This window comes from Micrasema longulum, unplaced genomic scaffold, assembly GCF_059751315.1.
Source record: "Micrasema longulum isolate JH-2025_06_02 unplaced genomic scaffold, ASM5975131v1 h1tg002143l, whole genome shotgun sequence".
Lineage (NCBI taxonomy): Eukaryota > Metazoa > Arthropoda > Insecta > Trichoptera > Brachycentridae > Micrasema > Micrasema longulum.
Window position 1 is genome coordinate 108,841 of NW_028279308.1, and position 18,318 is coordinate 127,158.

At 29.6% G+C, this 18,318-nt stretch overlaps 1 protein-coding gene across 4 annotated transcripts in view; it reads left to right on the forward strand.

The window, feature by feature from the left end:
- The window catches only part of LOC148272949 (uncharacterized), a 94,686-nt gene extending 77,086 nt beyond the window's left edge, over positions 1-17,600 (forward strand). Inside the window, exons 3-5 of one of the 4 annotated variants that reach the window (XM_088239350.1) lie at positions 13,093-13,212; positions 14,452-14,508; positions 15,876-17,600. In XM_088239350.1, coding sequence (XP_088095476.1) covers positions 13,093-13,212; positions 14,452-14,508; positions 15,876-16,124 — 426 coding nt within the window. In that variant the 3' untranslated portion in view covers positions 16,125-17,600. Of the gene's footprint in view, positions 1-13,092; positions 13,213-14,451; positions 14,619-15,875 lie in introns of all 4 variants that reach the window. The other 3 variants (XM_088239352.1, XM_088239353.1, XM_088239351.1) reach the window with 3 other exon arrangements.
- Positions 17,601-18,318: the final 718 nt, after the last annotated feature.

Sequence of the window (18,318 nt, forward strand, 5' to 3'; positions counted from 1 at the left end):
TAAAATAGAGGATTTATTTTTATGGCATGGTTGCTCGGATTGCAAAGCGGTAATTATTCTTACTTTAAAATAAAGCAAACTCTCTCTAATGCCAATGTGTTATATACTCGTTTATTGAGAATTGTCTAAAAAAATGCTATCACACGTTTGAAATAAAATCTAGACTAACAGAGAGGAAATAGTTGAAATATTACACCGTTTGAGAATGGTCGCGTTGGTTAAATCGTAAAGTTAGAATCATACCAAAAGTGTGGGGATTTGAACAGTAAATATATCGGCCAAACTGCGAGAAATTGAAAAATTAGAGTTAATTAACACCGCCGTGGACTTTTTAGTAATAGTTTTTCTGAATTTGCAAACCATATTATGGATACACACCATTATTTTCATTCCTATTAAATTAAACATTTACATTCTGTCACAAATAAAAGTATTATAATGAATAACTCAGAAAATATTAATTTAGAATACCTGAAACTAGTTGTGTAATAATATATTTAAATCTTATGTGGTAAAAATTACAAAGTGTTTCATTTTTAATAAATTCAAAACGGTTTTCCACAAAGTAAATGCTGAAACAATAAATAATATCATGCCAAATGCATATGTGAGTTTTTTTTATATGGCAACATCTTAATATGTCTTCATTAGAGAAACGGAGATGGACCTTACGAGTATATGCATTTTCAAAATATTTAATGCTCTCCTTTAGATAATTATAACTAGAAAAAATTTAAACTCAAATTTTTTAAAAAGTATTTTGAGTTTCCCCTAATTTTTGTACACCAAGACTGGATTCAACCTCCAAGGGAGTTATTAAGATTAATCCATTACAACAAAGATGTGGAGCATTAAGAGAAAATTGATATCTAGGCATTTACAGAGTTAATGACTTTACTCATCTTTGGCTGGTTTTAGTGGTCATTTTACACACTGTATAAACTTCATCATTTTGCCTATTTAATGGCATTTTAACAAAAAATGACTTAGTAACCCAAACAATTATTGTACACAAAATATTTTTATGTTTTAAATTTTATTTTTGTATTACTGCAAAAATATTTTTTTTCCACTGCCATCTGATTGTTTAGTTTATTTTTAAAATATGATTTATCACAACCAAAAAGATAAACGTTGTTAAAGATTAACGTTCTTTAAAATTTAAGATTCAAAAAGCTTTATTAAAGGACAGCAAAATACATCCTTTCAAAGGGTCCATTGACACTGGGTTGGTAAAAAATGGTCTAACCTGCTGGGACCGATTATTTTTTTATTATTTTTATAATATTCACAAAATTAAAATTAGGCCACAGGAATGTGTCGTTATTCGTTTTAGCAGGCTGTACACTTTTTTATTTGCATGTACGTTCACGTATTAAGTGCACTTTAAAAATGTATATACATACGTGATGTTATTTTTATCCCTTTAAAACTATTGAGAATCAAATTCCTAATTCTGAATTTGGACCGTGAATTTATTTCCATGATATGAGTTTATCTCGGCTAACACCTAATATATTTAAATATTTTTTTAAAATATCTGATTTATATGGCGCCATTTTTGTGAAAAATCACTTAAGCAGCGCTTTACACTTTTAAACGTGAACTTACATTCTAACTCTACTAAATTTTGACTCTAAGCTAATGTTACATATTGTATTTTTTGATTTAAAATTGAGGGTATGATAAACTAAAGAATTGAAATTTTAGTTGAGATCTGAACTGACTAGGACTGTCGATGATTCGCCAGTTTGAAGGCAATTAGTTTCAGGCAGAGGGGCCGGCAACGGCAAAAGCACGATCTCCGAACCTAGTGTTTGGACAGCGTCGGGTTTTGACATATTTTCCTGTGCCCGAATCAAATGCTGACCTTAGAGTAGATTTTCTTTGACATGTATTTTCCCTAATACAGAGGTCCCATAGGTATCTTAGAGCCATTTCATGAAGGTATTTGAATACTGTCCAGTGAAGCTTGTATTTTGTTCTACATAGGTAACTTCAATTTGTTCTACAGAGTAATTTGATATTATGGTGCTTTTAAATAGAAGTCTCCATTTCCCGTAAGATTTGACTGCGTCATTCATTTTTTTTATCTCGCAAAATTAATTGCTTTATTATATATCTGACAGGCATCTTGGGGCTTTTTTATATCTATTTCGCACCTTCAAGTAGACGAGTAAGTTTGTTTAAAGCGTGCAGACATTCACGTAGACCTATATTTCTTGTAGCGAATTACCAAGCATTGTTTTGCTAAACCGGTTACAAAAATTCCTGCCTTTATTTCCTATAACGCGATGCGGTCAACGGTCTGTCATTATTATTTTTATTACCAGGTAATATGTATTATTAACATATCTATATTAAACTGTAACGGAGTATAGATAATCGGGTGGTTTTGTGACGTCATATGTGTGTTCGTGATAATCGACATGTAGTCGATGATAAATCAACAAAAAAAGGTTATACTTGGAAATCACATTAATCATTTTATAGGTAATATTTTTTTTACGGCTTTTTATTGTACACAGTAATAAAAAAATAAATATACCTACTACATTGGTACACGTGATGATGAAATTATAATAAAAAAAATTGCATGACAAATGAAACACTATATAAACCAAATACAATTAAAGAATAAAATTACAATGTAAAACATAAACAATGATGAGATATAGAATACACTTGATTATGAGGAGAAAATTTAATTTGATTAACGTAAATTAAAAGTTCAAATTGAGATTTCAGTCATTTTTTGATTTGTGAATCACTTGTGTTAAAAATAGCAACAATATTCTATTTTTTTTTAGCAATAATTGCCAAGCTTCTTTTTTTTGTTAAAGTATAACCCGCTAAGACTCTATTGTCAGCTTGTCAGCAGGTGAGAAAGAAAGGGTATGGAAAGAAGTTATGAATAATGCACCACAACACCCAGAACAATCGAACAAAAATCTTTGTTAGATTTTTTTCGTACAACTGGCAGGAAGCGAACCCGCAAAGCCAGTTTCGCTTTTTATTTAACTTTATTTTTCACTAAAACATTTTTTCTGCAATAGGTCATCTTCTGTATTGGATTGAAGCTATTTTGAAACACCTTTAAAGGATTTGAGAAACTTAAATCATACTTTATGAGGAAAAAAATATTTTTAATCTCATCATACATCACACCATAGACAGCCGTTCCTATTGTGTTTTCCTTAAATTAAAACATGACTACATTATTTATTATGTCGAATGTAAAAAAAACAACTGCTTAATTAATTTGCTATCGAGAAATTATTTATAATTGGTGCTTAGGTACGGGATAAAAATAATAAATATTATTGTAAATGGTGGCTTCCAAAAATAATTCAAGGCTTTGAGGAAGTTTTGTTATCATTTCGACGAATTGATCATGCCTAATCAATTTAAATCCCTGTAATTTAAAAATTCACCTCCCTCTCTCAAACCATTGAAGTACCTCCATATAAATTGCTTCTGGATTATTTTCTTTCAGTACAAAGATGCCAAGACTATATTACAGAGAGCTTCTTCGGGCAGTTTATCTTGCTTGGAAACGAGCATTTTTTTATTGTATACGGATACCGCTAAGGAGACTTAAGTCCTCAGATCAGGTGTGGGGTATGTGGTGGGAAAGCTATTATTGCTAATATATTTGAGACAGGTGGGACTATTCTAAGAAACAGTAAAAAATAATTACAGGATAAAACAGGAGTAGGAAGGGAAAAATGTGGTTCTGCGTTAAAAGGGAATGCAGTTTATTCTGATTTACTGCTGATTTTTGTACTGTAGCAAAGAATCTGTTTTAAAGATAACTTTGTTGATGACTGATATGGAAAACCTTCGATTCTCTGAAAAGCATGTACGGTAAAAAACATGCTTATCAGTCTGTAAGATTTAAATTATTTATGCCCGATAAGAAAGATTTAGAACATAAGATTATGAACATAGCAAAAACGATATCTTGTATCTTAAATGCGCCAATACGCGATATTTCGAACTGTCGTATCAAACTTGAGAGGGAATCTGGAATTAATTTGTCTACAACATTTAATTTGTAAGTGAAAGTTCTTGATGGAAGTTCATCGTAATTTAATATATAAATAAAATACGAGTGATACTTTAATCCACAAATTTTTGGATTAAAGTATCACTCGTCTTTTATTTACATAATAAATTAATTTGTCTACGCCTGCCAAGATTATTTGAGTTGTTCTAGATCTTGTATCTTGTATCGAGGTCATCAAAAGTTTTTGTTCTTTTTTATGTATTGTTTTTTTTTATTCATCGTTCTATCGCTCCACATAATATGTAATTACATGGGAGTCCGTAATAAATAAACTGATTGACAAGACAAAGTGTTTTTCAACCTGTGAGTCGCGAGTCGCGACCCCCAGGAGGGACGCAAAGCCTTGCTTGAGGAGCCGCAATCACGAGCAAGCGTTAAAAAGTAAAGGTTTTAGGTACCACATTGTGGGTGTACCAGGCTGTGTCAGTTTATTTTTTAACAACTTATTGCTCGAATCATGGTTTTATTTTTGAGATGCAAATAACCGACTTTTCTTTTAGTTGGAGTATTTTTATATTTAAGTTTTTTTATTTATTTTTTTTATTTTCTTTTATTCAGGAAACATACAGTACAGTTACAAAGTTTAATATTTTACACAATTGGACTTAATTCTAATGGACCAGTGAAGTTTCCATATTAAAAAGCAATTAAATGTAAGGTTACTTATGAAAGTATAAAAAAGAGAAGGAAAAAGAAAACATAAATAAAAGTTGTTTAAAAATTAAAATTTAAGTTAAAAAATATATTTTAAGGTTTGTAGTTTGTAGTGAGTATTTAAAAATGGAAATAATATTAAAAATGAAGAAAATTTGTAAGAGTAATTAAGAATTAAGAATGGAAATAAAGAATGAAAAACATGCTCAGATGTAAAAATAAAATAAAATAGTAATAACATTTTTTTTAAAAAAGGAAAAACATAAACACATATTTATTTTAAGGGATTCAAAGAAACGATGAGAAGAATCTTTAAGTGAAATATAAGACAATAAATTTAGGTCAATTTAAAAAACATCTTCAAAATTAATGACACATTATAGTAAGAGCAGCAATATATTGATTTTATTAACATAACTAAATAAGTAATTAAAAGTAGTTTAAAAGTATAAAAAGTATAAAAACATGCCAATGGCAGCAGAGAAAAAAGAAAAAATAAAGAAGGAATAACAAGTATAGCAAGTAATCATTTAAAATTTGAAAAAGCAATATAAGGAGAAGATTTTAAACCAAGAGAATTCGATAAAATTTCATTAAAGCGATTTTAGTAGTAATACAAAATTTCAAAAGAGAAATTTAATTTATAATAATAATATTAATGTATGTAATTTGAGTGATATAAGAGAAAAAGGGACCAACCGGAGTTTTATTCAAAAGTTTTCAATACACTATTTTTAAATAATTGTAATCCTGTAAGATATATATGTATATGGTTAAAAAAGCTGTTAAAAGTGGAACACGATCTGTGTAAAAACGAATTCTGGCAATAGTTCGTATTGACACTAGGTATTCTAAAGGTCGGGTGATTTCGTAGGGCACGTGATGGACAGTTAATTTGAATTTTATTTAGGAGCTGGGACGAATCAGCTAGACTGTTAATAATTTTATAGAGGAATGTGAGTTTTATGTCTGCCATTGAAGAAAACATTGGTTCACATGGGCAGGATGTGGCAAATGTCACTTATCATTAAGCTTCCCTTTCCAACTCTGGATGTTGATCTTATGCAAATTAAATTCAATTCTAAGCTTGCCGTGTGGATTTTGTATCGAGCTACTGCTTCAACCTTGCGCTTGATTTCTCGATTATGGTGTGGTCTCAATAGAAAGAAAATTAAATTTGCCGTCGTTAAAATCACTAGTATTCAGTATTAGTATGATAAAAAAGAGTTCCAGTAGCTCAATCACAAATAACTCTCTACGTGCTAATAAGCGACGTGATAACAATTTTTCATCATAGTTGTTTATCGTATTCGCGATCACAATGCAACATCCGTGAACACCTAATATTCAATGGTAAAATATTTACGTTTCGCGACGTATTATCCTGCTGCGCAATCTATATTTTAATTTAACCTGTGTAAATATGGAAAATATTCCAAAACTGCTTTTTATTATTTATTTATTATCGTGCTATTTATTGCATTTCGCCGGCGGTTGGCAAGCCAAATGTCAAGACAAGCAGTAGCCATAGTAATTGTAATTTAATTTTCACTTTTTTGTATTAGATACTGCTTACTATTTGGGAATTTTTCATTATCTTTTTTTGTATTTATTTTTATTTAAGAAGGTAAACATGAACAGAAAATATAAAAGGAAAAATAATGAAACCCACTAAACCGCGAAACCGGTTTGTCAGCAGGTTTCTTATTTTTCTTTTACAAAGAAAAACGTTAGAGAAATTATATAATTTAAAAAAGTAATACAAACATTATTAAGAACTAAAAGCATACGTATTTTTACACAAAATTTGTTTACAAAAATTTAAATAGATGACTGTTTATATATAAGAATAATCCATATAAGGCCTTGTTACATATTAGCCATTTAATTATTTTTTCGTTAAAGGTTTTGTCAACATTTTCTTTTAAAATCTGCCTAGGAATCTTATTAAAAATTTTAGTAATTATATAATGAAGTGTTCTTTGGCCATACTTGTAAACAAACCTCATATTCAAATTAAATGTAATATATTGTATTATTTTTTATAGTAAACGCCGATTTTTCGCCATTGAACTGTATTTATTTATGAGGCTAATAAAAGACAAACCGACACGAGCGTTGACTTAGAGATTACACATGCATTGACTTATGACTGCGATAACTTAAGCATGTTCATTATGGTTCATTGTGATCGCTCAAATGCTTAGCATGTTTTTAAGCACGCCGATAGTTATTTGTGATTGAACTACTGGGAGGTCAGCAGACTTTTTACTTCAAAATTTACAAAGGTCACAAATGAAAAAAGTTAAAAATACTGTGCTAGAGCCAATGTATTTATATAAACATGATTTTTCACCTATAAAATACTCTTATTTTAAGAACGGTGCATTCTCGAGACAAAAAAAAATATCGGTGTTAAAAAAACATATCAAAACACACGCATCAAAATAAATTGATCAATTTTAATTCAAAACAAGATATTTTTTATTTTTATTAATCTTACTATTTTTATTAATCATAACTCAATCGAGTGGTGTAATGGTCGGCGCATTTGCCTATCAATTAAGAGATCTCGGGTTCGATTTCTGACATGGTTGATATAAAATATTTTAAAAAAGGATGTTTTCACACCAGAATATTTCATATTCCCTGAACTTGTACCTGAAGCGTAAGACTGATCATCTTCTCTTCATGTAATAAAAAACATGAAGATACGTTGCGATTGGTGTACCAGTGCAGTGCCCTATGCAGCATTAGGTGCGGAAAGGGAATGATGATAATGAATCAATCAAACTCAATATAATATCTCGTTGCATATTTATTACCCGGCTTTTTAGTGCTGTGTTGCTAGAAATATTATCTGAATGGTGCATTAAAATAAGAAAATAATTATAATTTATTACATTGTAGTATTTTGTTCGATTATTATCAGTAATAAAATTATATACATACCTTAAATTAAGTCGAGTATTTACAATCTTCATTAATCAAACGCATCATCCATTGTTTTTTTTTCAAATCTAAGACACGATTAAATAATTTATTGTTTTGGGATTTACTTTGTGGAATAAAGTTTCATATACGCATACAAGTTAATATCAAGAAGAACGCAACAAGTTTTGGATATTCAGAATTACCCATCTGGACCGCGATTATGACGGGAAGCTAAGGACGACAAACCTTCGCCATGACGGTATAGTTAAAAATAAATTCTCTCCAGCGATTACAAAGATACACGACCGACCCCCCACCTTCAAGTTGTGATGTAAATACATCAGTTTGTGCCGACGGATCTAGTACTCCTCGATACGCATATCTACAAATTAAAAGTGCCAAAAATTTTATTACATCGAGCAACGTTTTCTTAAATTACGATTTATTTGAATTTTTAGTCGTTCTGAGGTTGGCACTTTTCTTCTTAAAAGCCTATTAAAAATAGAGACAGAAATAAATATATTTTGAAGCCGAAAAAAATTCCGACATAACTGTCAGTTTTGAAAACGGACGCCTAGATGCACAGAAAATGTAGCTAAATTTTGAGCTAGTAACATGTTAGAGCATCTAGGCGTAAAAATTTTGTCACTAAAAAAAAATTTTTCATGTTATATTTTTTCCATCTGTTTCACTATCTTTCGGAGTGTATGTATCGAGGCATTACAGGAGCCGGCTATGTAATCGCTCGGTAGATAAATACAGACAATTGTTGAGCATTCCGTCTTGATCATTGTCAAAATCATGTTCAAGCGAGCATTTTTTGCTTGAATTGGGATTTACTGGAATTTATAATCGCTTTGAAGTTATCGCTTTTTATCACAGAAGCCTATTTAAAAAATAAATGAGAACTATTTAAAATTTTAATTATGTAAGGAATACGGACTAAATTTTCGGGGTCATTCATTGGTTGGATTCGATCATTTGATGTCGAGACGGCAAGTCGGTAGAACATACCAAGGTAGAGAGAGATAGTACAGAAGTTAAATATACCGTCGCGGTATGTACCGATGAAGATAGCCTTTATAATCGCGGCCCTGGAGTAAATATAAACTAATAAAATAAATAAAACAATTTTGTTTTTAACCACTAATTTTTATTTTTCACCGACCGGTTTCAAAGCAAACAAGCTTCTTTGTCAAGGTTTACGTAACTAATGAATTGATTCCTTTTTATTTTATTTCTATCATGTTCACTAAATACTACACGTGGACCCAATAAATCAAGTGGTCTTTTTTCTTACACGGGTGGTAATTTGATATCATTATTTTCGAAGTAAGCCAGTTAGTGCTTCAAGTATAAACTTTATAAATATAAACTGTTTGTTTATATCTGCTGATGGGTAATTCTGAATACCCGAGACTTGAGTTCTAATTCATTATATTAAATTCCTATGTATTGGTTTTATATTTTAGAGACAATTATTTCATTTTTGATTTCATAACATAAAAAAAAAATACTTTGTTCCATCTCAAATGAACTTTTAACCCTGTGGACAGTCATAATTCACATAAACATGAAATATAATATTATAATGTATTAATACGAGTACAAAATAACAAAAAAATTATAGCCAACAGATATTCATATTTTTTTAATAAATGTTATTCAATGATAAACATAATTAAAGAAAACTAAATTTATTAGTAATTATTTTTATCACTGAAAATGCACTCGTATAAAAAAAGCAAAGTGAAACAAAAAATACATAAATAAATATCAGCGTCCTCGGCGGTGTTAATTGATATGCACTTAATTAATAATTGTTTTTATGGTGTTAGTTGATTTTATTTTTAACATAATTAATACATAGTTGCCTGAAATAAACAAAAAACAAAAATTTGAATAGTAAAAATATATTTTATTAAAAGTAAAACCCCTAATATATTAGGACACGTAATAAATTACGTGCGGTTTCAATTAAAGCGACCAAAATGATCTGATCAAATATGCAGATTTATTTATAGACAGGTGATTTGCAGTCCTTTAAAATGAATGTTATAATGTGTTCACAATTCCACTGTTTATAGCTTTAATTAAATTGCAAGGTAAGAAAAACTATGATTTGCATTCGAAAGGATATCGTAATGACTGCCATTTGTATGTTTAATTAGGCAAACTTTAAATAAAATGTGAGCAACTAAGTTTTTAAAACAAGTGCAATAATTAGTTTTTTATCTGTCTTACTTTATTGTTTAAATGTTTCATTAAAAATAAAAAGGAACACATGCGAGTAGTTTTCCTTTTATACATCACAATAATTAATTGTTTTTCAAAGTAAAATGCTTGTTTAAATTTATTTCAACAGAGAGGGAAAACATTTTTGAGAAGGGAATATGGGAGTCTAGACATTTACAGGGCTTATGACCTGTCATTGGCTGGTTTAAGTGGCCACTTTACACACTGTGTAACATTCACCATTCTGCCCATATTTGAACATCCATATTTCCTCAAATCTTCCATCTGTTGACTTTTGTGAAGTAAAGGAACTGAAACCTTTATCACGTGGGTGAGATTCATCCGGCTGAACCAAATCACCTACCGGGCAACGCCTGAAAACAATGGTCCAATTTTGGTACTTTTTTTTCCCAGGTAGTTAATTCAACATATTCCCTTCTTAAAAATGTTTTCTCTGTTGAAATAAATTTAAATATAAATGACTCCCTAAGGAGGAGATCCAGCCAGTCTGCAAGCGTTTGGACATACTCAAATATTGTTAAAATGCTTGTTTAATCTAGTAAAAACGTAACTACGTATTGCACCTCCAATCAAATAGTGACAACTAAATAAATTTGCTCATTATTTATTTATTATATAGGTATATGGCCAAAGCCGATAAAAACAGTTTTATGAAGAAAAATGTGTACAAGAAACTTAACAAAAATAACTAAAAACTATCTAGCAAAGACAAACAAGGGCAATAAAATAATGGGATACAATACACATGTACATATATAACTTCGAGCTGACCAATGCTAATCAATATTCGTCCCACACTGCGTTAGTGACGAAAAGATCTACGAAAAGCAGGAAAATATATCTTAAAGAATTCAAAGTTGTGTGACGAATTGACTAATCTACACATTCTGGGCATAAAAAAAAAGTTGCTCTTAACAGATTTGATAAATAGCAGATTTTGACTTCTGGTGACACAGTTAGGAACATGAAAAGAAATTGATCTTTACAGAAATGGGGCATCACTTAAAAGTATTAAGTATTTTGAAAATGCATAAAAGGTCCATCTCTATATTACGTTTCTCTATAGAAAAACTTACATGTGCTAAACGTTTGGCATCATTCTAACTTTACGATTTGACCAACGTAATATTTCAACTATTTTCTCTGCGTTAATCTAGATTTTCTTTCAAACGTGTGATAGCATTTTTTGAAACAAATCTAAACATATATGACCCATTGGCTTTACTTGAAAGGATGAAAACAAAAATTAAAAACTAAATAAAGAAAACGTGATTTTAAGACAGCACGTTATTTTAATTTTTAGTCCTGTAAATTCAGAATTTTCGATTTATGAATCTGTTTTATCGGATGTGCAATATATTAAATAAGTACCTACTTCAAAGCGGACATTATGCACTAGCAAGATTTTTTTTAAATCCACAAAAAATGTTTGATCTCGGAATTATTGTTCCATGTCTGCTATTTATAATTTATGTTTATATCCATACAGTGTTATTTATTATGTACTAGAAAATAATATAAAAATAATGTAAATGAATGCCTCGACTCTGGTTATGCCCAGTGAGGTGTTCATATAGAAAAGACAAAATATTTTTTTTTGTGTAAAATATTTTTTTTTAAAAAGAAATATTTTGGACCATTGCAAACACTTTTTATGTATTAAGTTATGAAATAAAAGTAATAAATAATTTGCCAACTAATATTGAGTACTAAATTAAATAATACGAAAATACATAATGAAAAAAACATAAAATATATAATATTAGGTATATATAGGTACCGTTAAAAGTACATACAATAAGGTAGGAACTGTTTATTCCATACATATAACACTGCAAAACCGGTTTAAAATAACCAGGAAAAAGCTTTATAATATCTTAAAGCTCTTTTATGTGTGTAGGTTGTTGCACTCTGCACTTGAGACCGAAAACGAATGCATTATTGCAGTCATGCAGCTGGTATAGACTTCCTACTTTTTACTCATGATCTCTTTTTGACTGATTTAAGTGATCATTTTACTTTTTAGTTATCACTTTGCTCACAGCGTAGACTTTGCCATTCATTCCCCACTTTAAAACCATATCCGTCTCAGTTGAAATATTATCTTTGTATTTTGTTGTCCCTATTCAATAATTCTGTACGCGAGACGTTAACTATGGTAGCTCCAAATATGATGAAAACATTAATATCTTTTTTCGTTGTAACTCTATACCAAATTATAGGTTTTATACAGAGAAAACATACAGTAGGTCCTACAAAAGATTTTTTTAATATGTATTTTTGTCATACGTTTATTTTAGAAAACAAATTTGCTTTAAAGCCTCTCATTGAAAAATACAAGATGTTTAAAGTTAAAAAGTTTGTCTCTTTGTCTATTTGTCTCTCCTGAAAAGTTGGGTTTTTGGAGATGCTGTAGTTTACCTCTCGCACACAGATTATTCAAATTATTTAAATAATAAGATTAAAAGCACACTTTGAAATCTCCACCAAAAACGAAAAATTAGTTGTTGATGCCAAAATAAACTATTCATAAAATCCTACCTACCTAAATAATTGCGTAATTCAAAACCATCTCTAAATCTTGCAAAAACAGATTTCAATTATGCTACTTGACACCGCAAACTTAGCATTTCCATTGAGTTAATGAAGCATATTTAAAAAACTGAATTTTTTTTTCTCCATATATCTCAGTAACTCTTTTAACAGAGATTTCTTGGTTTGCTTAAAATACCCTCAATTATTCAAAAAAGGATATAAAAATTAATTTAAGCCATACTAAAAATATTTCATCAATGATCAAACAATTTTTTTATATAAATACTTGTTTGATAATTTGAACAATTTTACACGGGTTTTATTTCTAGCAAATCAGGATATAATCATGTCAAGGAATTTGAAAAAAAACGTGTAGTTTTGTAAATAATTTTATAATTAATAGTAATAATAATATTTGTAAAATGTCGTGTGCTTTTTTAAATGTAGTACTTTTTTAATATTATATCGTTTTAACAGGTAAACATAACATTTAAAATTTAACTCTCACGGCATCCTTTTGCATTTAAAAAAAAATATATAATAATTTTATCTTACAGTACTAATAAATTAAAACTTTCCTTTACGCGAATCTGTGTAAGTTACTGCCATCTGTATATTATAAATAATGTTTTTCGTTGTTTCAGATGCGGTTCTTGCGAATGGTAAATCGGTTCGTGTCCGTGGTGTTAGTTAGCGTGGCGCTCACAGCGGCGCTACAGTTTGGCGGAGTGGCTTCGCATGCTAAGGACAGCACTGATTTCAATGTAAGTAGTGTATAAAATACCTTTTATCATTTGTATTTTCACAATATTACAAAGAATTAAACGTTTTAAAAAAACGTGTCCCAATTTGAAAAAATGTATATTGTCATCCTATTTTTTTTTTTAAAAATAAAATTTGATATTTTCGTCGAGCATTGGAAGCAAAAATAGCAACCTCCAAAAAATGTTTGTTCTCTTGTGATGTCATTATGTAGTTTATCAACTTTATTTTTATAAAAATTGTGAGTTAAGTTTCAAATGTAGTTTTAAATCATACTTCCGATGATTTAAAAATAGTGTTAAGGAAACATAGCAATATCCATTAGCCATTTTATTCGACCGATGACAGGCTTGAGATTTTAATTTTCAAAATGACCGTGCCATACAAATATTAAGAAAGTTTTATGAATTCGTGTTTCTAATAAAGCTAATTTATTAGTATCTTAAAGTTTAAGTTCAGTGAAAATAACATTTCTAACATAAAAACTCTCTTTGGCATTAGTGTAGCAATTTTTGTTATTTTTCTTGAAAACACCAAAACGGGAGTTTGCTATTTGAATTTGAATTTGCTTCCTATGCCCTCAATTATAAAAGTAGGTACATTAATAATTGAATTGCGAATTTATTTACCATAAAGGTGATTTTAAAAGAAAACATTAAACAAATTATTCATAGATGGCGCTTTATAATTTTTTATTAAAAATTATGCTAATTATATGTGTATTTTCAATGGAAATTTTACAAAACTTGATTTGTGGAAACTTTACACTATAATGATTGTTAAAAATATCAAAACAATATAATTCTGCACCTTTTCACAAAATGGTGAACAAAACAAAAAAATATTTATCTTATTTTTTGTTAGGTACTACAAAAACTACAAAAAATCAAATCACAGCAGTGAACAAATCACAATGTAAAATGATAACACACAATATGCATTGAAATATTTTAAATATTAATTAAAACCAAAAAACTAAATAAAAAGAAAGAATAAACAGTAAAAACTGTACAACGTTGATAACAACAGTAAAAAAGAAGTGTAACATCATTAAAAAATATAAAAAGTTATCATAAGAAAATTTTACGTTGAAATATACATATTACTAACAAATGTTGAAGATTAGGAAAAAAGTAGCCAGTACTCAATTAATGATAAAAAAAAAAATTACATAATTGTCGGCAATAATAACAATTTAATTTTGAATCACCTTTTTAATCTTGTTTATAACTGTTTTCCAGGCCCTCGTGGACGGGAAGATGGACTACTCAAAGCAGCTGATCGACGGCATATTCAACGTGAGTTGGTACACCCTTCCTTTGAGGAGTGTGATTCGAGGAGCCGTATTCACTGCCCTTACTGCCATGTGGAACTATCAGGCAGCTAAGAGACTGCTGTGTCTAGCCAGGTACAGCCTGTACGCATGTTTGTGTCATCCGCACACATCTTCCCATGCGCATGACCATCATTATCAATTCGTCACTCTTCTGAACTAACTCATAGTTTCATTTATCTTATATTCTACTCTCCTACTCTCTCTGTGTCAAACCTGGCTTTTTAAGTTGATGTTTGTGTCTGTTCAATTACCAGTATTGATATTTGATGCCTCTATAAGTCAAATATTAGTTTTTCTGTAAGCTATATACTCGTATATAAAGACTTAGCAAAAAAATAATAACCAGTATTTGATTCCTGTGTGCTCTGGCCAATATTCAATGATGTATACCCAACGCCTTATTAATTATTTCAGTGCCATTTCAACGCATGATGATAAAAAAAACAAGATGAGAATACATTCACTTTTGAAAATGTAACTGTGCTGTCACTTTTAAAAGTAAATAGAAAACTTTTAGTAAAAAGTATTGTACCATAAAAATTAATAAAAGATGAGGTTTTAATTAAATTAATAAATAATTCGGACTAAGCTAGCTTCAAATTTGAACCTCGGTGATATTACAGTAATTACATGTATTTTTTCTTAATCCACAGTGTTATATGATTCAATAATTTTCACTTGGCCTAATATGGTGCAAAAAGATAACTTCTTAAAGATAAATCTTAAAATATTATCGTTCCTCATATATGTATTTTTTAAAATGCTTGCACAAATCCCTGCCTTTGTTTCATTTAATCAATCATTATATGGCATGGGTACCTAACTCTATTAGGTATAATAGTTTATCAATTATAGTAATATTATGTTGAGGAAGTTCAGTTATTTTTTTTATTTTTTTATTTGTTAATGAACTATCAAAACTAAGATTTAAAAAAAAATATGTATCGTATTATCAGCGCTATGATTTTTTCAAGTTTTGACATTTTTTAAATTACTCCACGTGCGATGTGACAAGTTTTCTTCGGTGAGTTTGGCTGATTGGTGAATTAGATCACCATAAACCAGAAATCTATCACAACACTCTATCATTGAATGACTCAGAAGAACTAGTGACTTCATTCAAAGTTGTTGATTTTTATTAAAATCATATTCAATATTTTTTTCATAAATTTTCCAAAAAAATTAACTGTGCAATTTAACACTCTTTTTTTACTGTGCTTTTTTTATATAATATTTTCCGTAGCACTGAACTTCCTCATTTAGTAAATAAAACCATTGTACGTGGTTTTATTTAACACAATTTAGATTGAATTTGTATTTTGTTTTCAGATCCCAATCGCCACACTGAGCGCTGTCAGCGACCTGGTACTAACTACAGGACCTCTCTTGAAGAAAGCTGCTGACCAGAGAAACGAGAACAGAAAGTCCCGGGCGGAGCTGGTGAGGGCAAGAGCAGCAGACAGACAAGCCAGGAATGACGCCAAGGCCGAGCGAAGAGCAGAACGTTCTAGACCCGTGGTGACATACGTCCAAGAGAGCCCGCGTGTTATTGAGAAGACAGTTATAAAGAAACATTAAAATACAGAGAAATTTGACATGACGTCTGTACCAACACTGTAAATCAACAAAATTTTAAGCATGTCAAGCAATTTTGTAGTCTAGATATATTTGAGACTCAATAAAATAAGGAAGATGATGGCATTCTCCATTTTTTTCCATTCGAGTAATTTGCAAAAATTTTTTTTTGCACTTTTCCCAGACTGCAAAGATGATTTATTATATAAGATAATAATTCATGCCAGAAGTTTCTCTCTGTGTATATTTAAATGGTAAATCATTGACTTTAAAAAAATAATAGATGGTTTTGGTTTGCTTTTTGTTCTGTAATGTAAAGGAGACTGCCGTTGTCATTGCGGAATGTGTTGTATTTAACATTGAATCAAAAATATAAAGGATATTGCCACATATATGGCAAGAATTTTTTTCGTTTCCTATCCATTGCCATACGTAATTCATTTCAGACCAATAGTTGACATTGCCGACTTTGATTTAACACGCCCCATTTACAAACAAAATTACACCCTCGATATATTTTTGCTAAAATGAAGTATCTCTAAAATGCATCTTTTTAAATACAATATATAGATCTACATGCGGGGTAATTGAATATTAATAAATCACATTAAACTGAGGTAGGTTGTGGTTCCGTAGTAGTGTTGTGAATTATGATGACGGAAGTCTGAGGATCAAAATCCGCTTTACCACAGCTTGTTTACCATTTTCTTATATGGTTATTTAAGACCAGCAGAAAATGGCTTTAATTTAATTTTAAAAAATTCTGATTTAAACCATCGACGACCATTATTTTAAATGATTTAATACCTGGAATAAAATTTAGACACACAAAGTTATTTGACATTGTTGGTATAGGAATGACTTGACTTGACAAATTTGATGGAATTTTAATATAATGGTAATTTTTTTACCTTTTACATATTACTCAATAAGTTTTCTTATATTTTATGATTGCTTTTATAGTAATAAGTTGATTAAATTTTAAAATTGTTCTTCTTGAACAATTAAAATTTGCCTTAAATACAATGTTATTTTTAAGTATTTGACAAATTTTAATATTCAGTTAAACAACATAAATTGATCATTTTCATCCTTGCATTTTTACAGTACTATAAGATTTTAAATAAAACTTTTTTCAACACAAGGCATATTATTTTGGTGTTAAATATGAAAAAAATAGATTGTTATTAAGTTTAATGTTTTTACAGTGTTAATATTTCACCACAAATGATATTATTTTGTTTAGTTTTAGGATTTCATGAGCTTATTGGAACAAAATATTTTCTGATCAAAATAATTATTCGAAAATTATTTTTTAACAAATAAACTAAAAACTATTTTTTAATCCAACCACTATACCTCATGGATATATGCATTTATGGTTACCTTAGATAAGATCAATTCCTATGACATGTGCAAATAAAAAATGTAATTTTTACATTATATTAATTGATATTAATAAAAACATTTTTTACTTTTTATGTACGCATTTTTTTGCATTATCTCCTTTTTTTACAGAAGTATTATAAAACTCACTAAGTATGTGCATTAAATTACGATACTCCTATTACACACAGTAAATAACAATATTTATATGTATTTAAATAAAAAAGAAAGGTTTATTTCTCATAAACATATAAAAATACATAATATTGCACATATAATCTCTTTGATTTTTTCAGTTATCTAAAGAATTTAAGAATTCAAACCCTTCCGGACCTGAGAGGGGTATCTAGCTTCCCCCAGATAGTGGATATTTTAAATAACATTCTTGTTCATATTTAGATTTATTTCAACAGAGAGGGAAAAAGTTTTCGAGAAGAAATTTGGAAGTCTAGGCATTTACAGGGCTTATGACCTGTCATTGGCTGGTTTAAGTGGCCACTTTACACACTGTGTAACATTCACCATTCTGCCCATGTTTGAACATCCACATTTCCTCAACTCTTCCATCTGTTGACTTTTGTGAAGTGAAAGAGCTGAAACCTTTATCACGTGGGTGAGATTCATCCGGCTGAACCAAATCACCTACTAGGCAACGCCTGGAAACAATTTTCCAATTTTTATACTTCTTCTTTTACCAGGTAGTAATTCAACAATGTTTGATTAAGTCCAAATGCTTGCAGACTGGCTGGATTTCCTCCCTAGGGAGTTGTTCATATTTAGATTTATTTCAACAGAGAGGGAAAAAGTTTTC